Source organism: Tripterygium wilfordii, chromosome 19, assembly GCF_013401445.1.
Source record: "Tripterygium wilfordii isolate XIE 37 chromosome 19, ASM1340144v1, whole genome shotgun sequence".
In the NCBI taxonomy this organism is placed as follows: domain Eukaryota; kingdom Viridiplantae; phylum Streptophyta; class Magnoliopsida; order Celastrales; family Celastraceae; genus Tripterygium; species Tripterygium wilfordii.
Window position 1 is genome coordinate 12,114,290 of NC_052250.1, and position 9,488 is coordinate 12,123,777.

General features: G+C 38.0%; 2 protein-coding genes across 5 annotated transcripts; one reads left to right on the forward strand and one right to left on the reverse strand.

Moving 5' to 3' along the window:
* Positions 1–1,708: 1,708 nt before the first annotated feature.
* Positions 1,709–2,498, forward strand: LOC119985579. The gene is made up of 3 exons (XM_038829869.1): positions 1,709–1,841; positions 1,951–2,034; positions 2,122–2,498. Exons 1-3 carry the CDS (start codon positions 1,709–1,711, stop codon positions 2,496–2,498), a joined length of 594 nt encoding a protein of 197 aa, XP_038685797.1.
* Positions 2,044–9,334, reverse strand: LOC119985978 (conserved oligomeric Golgi complex subunit 2). Of its 4 annotated transcripts, none has more exons than XR_005465182.1 (14): positions 8,738–9,334; positions 8,111–8,320; positions 7,099–7,441; positions 6,266–6,427; positions 6,024–6,123; positions 5,738–5,953; positions 5,539–5,647; positions 5,116–5,316; positions 4,785–4,889; positions 4,305–4,430; positions 4,079–4,213; positions 3,804–3,941; positions 2,480–2,556; positions 2,044–2,361 (listed from the first exon to the last, which is right to left on the reverse strand). XR_005465182.1 is itself a non-coding variant. In XM_038830486.1 (13 exons), the coding sequence occupies exons 1-12, from the start codon at positions 9,215–9,217 to the stop codon at positions 3,828–3,830; spliced, it is 2,301 nt and encodes a 766-aa protein (XP_038686414.1). In that variant the 5' UTR covers positions 9,218–9,334; the 3' UTR covers positions 2,044–2,361; positions 3,804–3,827. The 4 variants fall into 4 exon arrangements, 2 of the variants coding, with proteins under 2 accessions (XP_038686414.1, XP_038686413.1); XR_005465183.1 differs by having other exon boundaries at positions 2,044–2,366; XM_038830486.1 differs by lacking the exon at positions 2,480–2,556.
* Positions 9,335–9,488: the final 154 nt, after the last annotated feature.

Consider the following 9,488-nt stretch of genomic DNA (forward strand, 5'->3'; position numbering starts at 1 on the left):
GTGTCCTGTCCTGAAGGTACCACCATTCGGCCAACAAGGGTGGCATCAATCAGGTCAGGTTAACCTAAATACTGGCACAATTTTGTGGGTTGCAGATACTTGCCAGTAATGTGGGGTGCTCTATACACTTGCTTGGCCTCAGATACCAGCTCACCACAGGTTCAGTTTGGTTTGCACTTTGCAATATATCATGCTTTTATTCAGGTGGTGTGTATTTCAGCTTGGTCTAATATGAAAGTCACATTTTTGTTCTGCGAGATAGTTGTTATAGAGAGAGTCCATTTGTTTACAACTTTTGTTGCAAGTTTAGACTAAGATATGATATGATGAGAAGTGGAGAATTCGGACGTGTTCTTCATTGCTTCGATGAAGATTATGATGGAAAGATTTCTGCAAGGGAGCTAAATTATCGGCTTGGAGTGATGTTGGGGGGAAGAATTGATGATGGAAGAAGCTGAAGTTGTGATCAAGTTTTTGGATTCGGATGGAGATGGGTTGCTGGATATATGGAAGATCTTCTTGTGTTGATATAAGCAGGAGATGAAGAGATTGAAGGATTTGAGAGCCTTTTTATTTTTGGGATGTCTATTGAGAGGGATGTATGCAAGTATATTACACACCCATAAGCTTCAAGAGGATGCTTAGCAGACTTGGTGAGTCAAGGCCAACTAATGAATTTATAGGGCATTAGGGCATTTGGTTGGTGTTTTGAGAGGGAATGAGGGTGAGATTAGTATATTCTCTTGTTTGATTGAATTGAGGGTGGAATCACAAACTCATTTCACCCTCTATTCTCATCTGGTTATTCTCCACAAGGGAGAATGAGTTTTGATATATAAAAGATTGTTTTACATTTGTCATAAAACATTGTTTTATTTTCTAAAAAGGAAAACTCATGCTCACTTTTTATTTTATACCAAACATGATTATGCTCATCACATACTATTATCACACTCATCTCTCCCTTATCTCATGTTCATCTCACACAATTATGAACCAAATGCTCCGTTAGGATCATGATTGAACCAAATGCTCCGTTAGGATCATGATTGATCAGTTTTATCTCAACAGTGATGGCATGCTTAGCTTTCTTGAATTTAGGAGTTATGGGCATGTAGTCTTTTTTTTTTTTTTTTTTGAAGATGTCAGGTGTCCCAAAATGTTATCCCATTTTACCTTGAATCTATGTAACATGTAAAATAATCATTGATTATAAAAATACATGTAGGATTCACTTAACATTCAACACTTCATATTAATTGGGATGAAATGAAATCATATGTGTTGGTCTTAAGCATTATTCCTTTTTTTTTAATGTATATGTATATTTATAGAAATTGGATTCTTTGTATATCCTTGGATTTTATGTATTTGACTATTGCCCCCCCAAAAAAAATCTGATGCCAAAAGTGAGTTTTACACAACGGAAACTTATATGTGGATATGCCAAAAGTGCAACAATAATATATTGAAAGCCGTCAAAAGATACAGAATTTTGTGCGAATGATTCAATGCAACTCATTGTGAGGTTCCATCATGAGATAAGCCTTTTCCCAATTTGTTTTACATTAGGATTGGCTCTTGTTTTCTTAGTTCTACTCGACAGAATCAATATTTAGTCGATTAATTCTTAAGCCTAACATCAAACCCCAAAGACTTCCCTTCTCTCTCTCAAGGTTGTGCTGAAAAGGCTTGGTTCTTGAATGTGATGCCAAGGCCATCCTCAATTATTCATGGGATTCCATCTTCAACAAACCAAATTGATTGCAATATCCCACATGAAGAGGATCGCTTGACCATTGAAGCCAAACCAGTACTGCTGCTATCTGATGATGAACTTGGTAATCAAAACATTGAGACCTGGTCCTTCTAAAGACTTCCTCCTTCTAAGGAGTTCTGAGGGCTTGGCTTGCAGTTAAATTAATCAAACTTGTTTGTGTTTCATTCCAGGGACTATAGATCAGAGCTTTTATGATTGTCAAGCTGCTTGGCCTAATTCAGACTCCGAGGATGATTTTTACAGTGCGAGGGGTGGTAAGATCAGAACTAGAAATCTGCATCTTCTAACTTTCACTAGTAGTTATTGAGTATTTTCTATCTTTTTTTTTTCTTTCCACAAAGATTCTATATCCTGTGCCAGCACTTCAAGCAGACGTAGCATTAATAAGACATGCAGTCTTGAAAGAAACAGGAAAAAGAAAATCAGTCTTGAACAAAAACCTAGTCCAGAGAAGAAAGAGAGACTTGTTGAGCTGCTGCAGGATCCTTTCTGGAGTGATCTGGTTGCATCTACTGATATCAGCGATGGCGGATTCGAGTCAGAGGCAACAAGCCTGGACCAGTCCAGCGTCCACAAAAGCCCTGCACTGGGTATAGGAGGATCACAACTAGATTTGCATGCGATTAAGAAGAAAAGAATGACCGGAACTCACTGTGGATGCGTTCCAAGTTTGAAGGAGAAAAAGAGGAGTAATCTTACAAGAAAAGCAAGGAATTGAACAAAGCCTCTTCACTGTTAGTCATTTCTTGTCTTGTAACTAAATAAGCCCAAAAAACCTGGGCAGATGATGATCACAGGCATCTCTCAGATGGTTGTTTGTTATTTCCCAGAGGCACAAGTATTTTAAGCAGGGCACAAACCTCATAAATAATGCACTTGGACTATTATTCTGGACTAAAATTCAGCATTTCAAGTTTGCATCTATAAGTCACACTACACACTCTATGCTCCGGCTCATCCCCCCTTCCCCCTTCCCCCTTCCCCCACCTACATACTCCTATTTCCCCTGCACAGTATGAGAATATAACACACATTTTAGCCTAACACATTTTATCCTACTCATACTTCGTATTAGGGACTAAGTCCTCAGTCCTCACACCACGTAATAAACACTATGTATTGAACACCAGGCTGGGGACCTAACTTCGGGACCTATTCTTACAATTTATGGTTATCAGATCAGACCAAAACGATAGTTGATTCCACTCATTGTAATGTAGCAACCAATAGGTTAACTTCTCGTAACATACCACAACGGCACAACCACATGCATTCAAAATTACATAACAAATACCAAGTCAAAGGAAAAGGCTGGGGACCTAACTTCTGGACCTATTCTTACAATTTATGGTTATCAGATCAGACCAAAACGATAGTTGATTCCACTCATTGTAATGTAGCAACAAATACCACAACGGCACAACCACATGCATTCAAAATTGTGTATTTGTAAACAACAGAACAGACGTTGCAAAAACAGAAATAAAATAACACTTGTCAAATTAGCTGCATTAAAATAAGCAAAACTATATAAATCTGGAGACACGAGCCACTAGTTCAAGTGGCAGGGACTATCTACGGATTCTACACTCTGCACCAGGTTCGAATCCCAGTACAAAAGAAGAAGAAGATAGAGAGTGAAGTAAGAGGTTAAAGTTAACCACTCGAAATTCATTATGTTCAAAATTACATAACAAATACCAAGTCAAAGGAAAAGGATTCCATCAGCATAGATTTTTAAATTAAAGTTGCACATTAGATTGCCGCAAAAAGAACTACAAATGAAACAGACATGCACACCCACCATGGACTGAAAGTTGGATTTTAAAATTATTTTATATTTTTATATATTTCACTTATGACTCAACAAATGTTTATATGATGGACATAATATATTGTATATATTCCTGAAAATCGTAGTAAAAGACTCTCCAAGAACCCTACCTACTAAATTGAAGAACAAAAAATGCTATTCAAACGAATAGAAAATTATTTGAATGAATAAGAAATAGTACACCTGCACCTGTACTGCAGCAGGTGTTTGCTCTTAGAAATTAATTGTCAATTGCCTATCTTGAGGGGCAACACATTGCCACAAGGAACGATACGATGGAATATCGGCTGCTTCAACTCCAATAACAGCAAGGTTGCGTCCATACTCCTAGACAAAAGATAAGATATACGATAAGTTTTCGATTATATTGTTCTACAATCAATGACTTGGCAATTATTCACATATATGAACTGAGAAAGACTAGGAATGTAAAAAAATAAAACTGTCATGGGCATAGTGCTTACCTGAATATCAAGAAACAGTTGCATACATATCTTGTCAGTATCAGACACATTGTGATCTGAGACATCTGAACTTGCTCCAGCTCTTCTTTGTGCACCCTGGCGTATTCTCTGCAGCGAAGACTCCGTTTTCCTAGCCTGAAGCGAGAAGCATGAGAACATCAAAATCAAGATTTTAAAGATGCATAATATTGTAGAGAGTAAAAAAAATCCAACACTTGACACGAACCACATTGACAAGGTCAGCAGCTAGTTCATAATATCGATCTGTAATATCTGTTGCAGCCCCAAGCAGTATTTCATTCCTAGTTTCCTTGGTCAAATATGTTGTAGCTCGCTCCCCATCCAAAAAGGCCTGTCAGCAGCGCCAAGATCATGACGAAAGTTCAGGAAGCATCTTAGGGGATGGATGCCCCAGGCCAATACAAAATGGTACAGGCCACACAGTTGATTGAAGATTCAACTAAAGAAGGCAGAAAAGGACTATCTTTCAAGTTTAAATTGTCTACAAAACTAAGTGAACATTAACTTTTTCATACAAATCTTGACAATATTCAAAAATAAATAATTCACAAGAAAAGAGGAGGAAAAAAACGCCTTTGGGGGTGTTCATGACACAGTGGGCAGCAACATTCCACTTCAACCAAGTTTCTAATGGGAGAGCAAGGATATCTTCTGGGTGATGGGTCAAACAAACAAGACTCCATACCTTCACAGGTCGCAATATCCCTGAAACATAGGGTGAATGCCTGACAGGAAGAGGCTTATTAGTCATCCTATAAGTTGCAGTTATTCCCTTCAGCTGTCTCAAGTCCTGTACAATTTTGGAGAAGAAATTCTTGTAAATAAAATACAGTTTCAGACACCAGATGAAAAGGAACATCACAATTGGCAAAACCCAATCAGACAGCATATTTGAAAATGAAAAACCTATCAGCTTGCAATTAGTTTAGGCTTTGATATTAAAGAGATGCAAACCAAAGCACCTGAATTCCTTTGAAAATCAAAGGAAACCAATGTACTTCGAAAGTAAATCTTACCTCAGCAGACTTCTCAACTAGGACTTCTATTATTATCTTGACAGCTGGAGGTACTAAAGCATGTAAAGCTTTTCCCCCTTGCAAAATGCTTTGTTTCACTAGATCAAGAACATCAACAGAGCATGCGGATAGAAGCTGAAGCACATGTCCCAGGTAGTCACCGCAAACTTCTGCGGTGAGACAATTTATGTCATGAATAATCTGCAGTTCAATCAAACTCTGTAAATATGTTGGTTACGGATAACTTTCATGACATGGCATCAATAGGATCTAGCTAACAATTACAAGATTTGCTACTGGCACATCCCCAGCAAGTCTAAAATAAAAGGGCAAAAAAATAAATAGGGCCACTACTATATACAAAAAACAAAAGTATTGGATTCAAGAGTAAAGAATATATAGATATCGACATATGACGCATACATAGATAAACTCTTCAGGAACAGCTGAAGTAGCCCATTCACCTCCAGGATTAGAACCTGCATTACCCGTCTTCCGAGCAGCTAATCCAGATGACAGCCAATTTGAGTATCTATTTCACATTCACAAAAATAGGTCAAATGAATATGATATGGAACGAAAAAGAATAATAATAACTAGAATTTTGTGAGTCCAAACTGACCTGGAAATAAGTTGTAAGGATAAGCGAAGAAACTTGTCAGAACAAGATAGGACTAGAACGTCTTCTCTCCAGCAAGATCTCAAGCTCTCCAAAAGAGCAGTGCTTTGTTTTAATGTTAGATTTTGAATTTTTCCATCACCAGAATTTGAATTCTGAATAGGGACTAAAGTGGTAGCAGCAAGTGTAGAATCTAGGGCCCCTGCTATTTCCTGAAATCTGAGGTAGTTGGAATGAAAAAATGCCCATATTATTAAGAAGGGGACTACCAACAGATTTTATCACATACCTTGTATAGAAATAAGCTCCAACATTCCACATCTTCATGAACTCAACACAGACAACTTCTGCTCGAAACTTAACGACAGCAGATCTGGACGGACAGTAGCCTAGCATGAAAATGGATGTTAACTACAATGGAACAAATAGTCATATCAAAGCACCATCACAGGTCCCAAAACTTCAACTTGAATAGGCCTAACAGATCCCTAAGGTGGAGAGGGAAGAAGCAAGGTGGAGTCTGATAATTACCTTCAAGGTGAGCCAAGAAATCAAGACTTGATTTATAGTTTTTCAAAAACTTTGTAGGCTTCCCAGGGGACAAAGCTTCCTTCCTTCCGTGCGTGACTGCCGCAAGAACCTCTTTCAAGATTGAATTGGCCAAGAAGTCAAACACATGCAAACCTGAATTTTCTGAAGAATACAAACAGTAAATACTTATATGGCATTCCAACATAAGAAAGAATATATCTAAGAGGAGAACTGCAGTCATAAAAATGAACAATTTGGAAATTAAATGTATCATTAAAACAATATACAGAATGGAAGTTGTTTTAGGAATCAGTTCTATTGCCACGCACAAGGCATAGGCAACATAAATGCTTATCGGTGCCATAGGAACAGTAGTGCTTTATGCACCCAAAAACAGAAAGATGATAAAGTTGCAAATTTAGAAAATTTTCAAATTTAGAATGCAGATATAAGCATACAAGAAGCCAATTTCTCAAATAGCATAATAAGTGTGGCAAGAAATTATAGATGACACTTGTAAAACGTGATATAACATCAATATCTTGGAATTTCATATTTATCTATTAAAATATCAGAGACTTGGAATGCAGCACCAATCAGAGATGCAGCGAAAAGAAAAATAACATACTTGTCGGGTCGGTTGGATGGTGAGGATAAAAATTTACATTTATGTAAATTAGCGCCATATAAAGACCAGTCAACTCTATAATCAAATGTCTTCTGCTTAAAAAGAATAATTAAAAGACCCAGAATAATAGCTAACAATACACAGCAAACAATGCATGTAAGATTTGGTTCATTACAGGGAAAAATGCATGAGATGTATGCAACACCTGTAGAAGAAATGTCCAACAAGAATTTGCACTCTTTCTCAATGCATTGCTTGATTTGTTGATAGTCATTTTCAAGTTCGTCAGTAGATGGGCCAGCTACAATACCCGATGGACCATATCCATATGGAATTATTTTCTGTATCAGTGGGGCCACAACATTTGTCCTAAAAATTTCTTCTGCACTCCGGGTGTTGTCAACAGCAGCGTAAGCACGTAAGCAATTATAGATAGCATTTTTATCTCGGTACTCCAATGCATCCACAAAACAATGTCCCAAGCTTGCATCTAACAATTGGCTGGCTCCTTGAATCCTCTTCTCCATATTTTCAATGAAAGGAAGGTTCTGTACTGGCATAATAGAGAAAGAAAGGAAATGAGCACAGCCCGTATAAGTTTGTGCTAAGTTTTGAAAGTCTGTGAGCATGCACATAACATTATTTTGCACGTTAGAATATACAGAAATTAGTGGAACACATTATTCACACTTAATACCTGATATGTTTGTATGGTGCTACAAATAAATATGAATATACTGCAGCTTAAGGTGGGCCCACACGAAAAGTCGATCATATTTTTCTCGGCTTTAAGAAGTCATCTATCATTTATGTTGAAGGAACTTAAAATTAATGAAAAGGGTTTTGATTATCAGGACTAATTACGTAGAAGAATGGCTACACAAGCGTAAAATGCCAAGTCATATATGATAGCTCGTGAATTTATTTCCCTGAGTTCTCAACTATAGCAACTATCCTCACTCTCAAGTAAAGAAATAAATAGCATTTTGGAAATGGTTACAAAATAAAATTACTATAAAACCACTACACTTTCATTTGCTATGTAATTTAAAAAATCACTTTAAAAGAAACCTTAATTATTAACTCTTCTTCTATGTACAGCCTGCAACAACACATGGATCTTTACATTCAAAATTATGGATTAGCAAATTAATTGAGATTTTTTTTATTAGTATCTGTTAATAGAGAATATGCAATGTAGAGAGAGCAAAAGAAACCTGTGCATGAGCAACATAAAACCTGAGCCGGTTCATTTCACTGGCAATCCTCTCCAAAAGCATGCTTTGAGTCTCCCTTAAATTTATTCCATTCTCAACATGTTGTAAGGCAGTCCCGTTACTCACGACATCCCTTTCTTTACTAACCTCTCCATTTATATTTGACCAATCAGCAGGCACACTAGGTAGCTCCTTTATAAGTTTCTCAACCTGCAGTCATCAGACAAACACGCACACATTCAAGGACACAAACAGAGAGGGTGAGAGGAAGCAAACAAGGTTATGGTGTTGTAGCAAGAACAATATCAGAACCAAGAGAGAAATGGGGGGAGCAACATGGAAAATGGCAGAGGAACAGTAAATTAGCCTGGTAGAGTGGGAAATATACAGTCTTTCTGACTTGGCTAGGCATAGTTTTCATTTTTAAGTAACCATGAACTCAGAGAAATCTGTGCATTGTGAAAATTTTAAAAACTATCCCACTCATAAAAAAATTCGATCATTCAAAGCAGATCCTAGGGATAATAAGACTTAATTCCATTCACAGTCCACCAGACCCTTAGAAGATTTCAAGATTTGCTCTCAGTCCAACAAATTCATTTATAAACTAACAAATCAAACCATTACCTTAGAGACAACATGAAACGTATCGAGCAAGAGCTCAAGGACCTCCCTGGTGGCAGACGCCTCAGATCGCTGCTTCAACCCACTCTTGAGCGCAACGAGAGGCGCTTCGACAGAGGAACGGAAACCCTCGATCTTCTCGCGGAGCTCCAAAAGAGGGGCCCGCATTCGAACCACGGTGGAGTCAACATCAACGAGCTTGGTGCTAAGGTTAACAAAGTCGCCATAATCACGATTTATGAGGTCAATGAGTTCATGATGGAGTGAAGAAAGATGCGCCCGGAGCTCCGAACGGAGCGTATCAAACGGCACGAAAGTGCGGAGCTCGGAGATGTAGGAATCAGAGTCGAAATCGGGGGAGAGGAAGAGGGAGGGCTTGAACCAGAGCGGATGCGAGTCCAATGGGTCAGAGAAGAAATCCGTGGTGGATCTAGGCTGAGGAGTCGGCGGTGCCGGTGACGAGTTTAGAACTGGATCCAACATTTCAATCTGTATATTTCGTGTGTTTGTTTACCGAGAAAATTAAGAAAGAAATGGAGGAGTGGATCGGAATGTAGACGGTCGACTAGGAGAACTTGTTGAGGGGATCACTGATCACGTAGTTCAGGGGTCACTTTCCAGAAAGACAATAGTTCAGGGGTCATTTCGCATTTTTCTCTAAAATTATCCATTCTTATTATTTCTTTGATAAAATTTACGATTTTTTTTTTGTCTTGAAGATCACACGGTCTTTTTTTTTTTCTTGTTTTTGCTA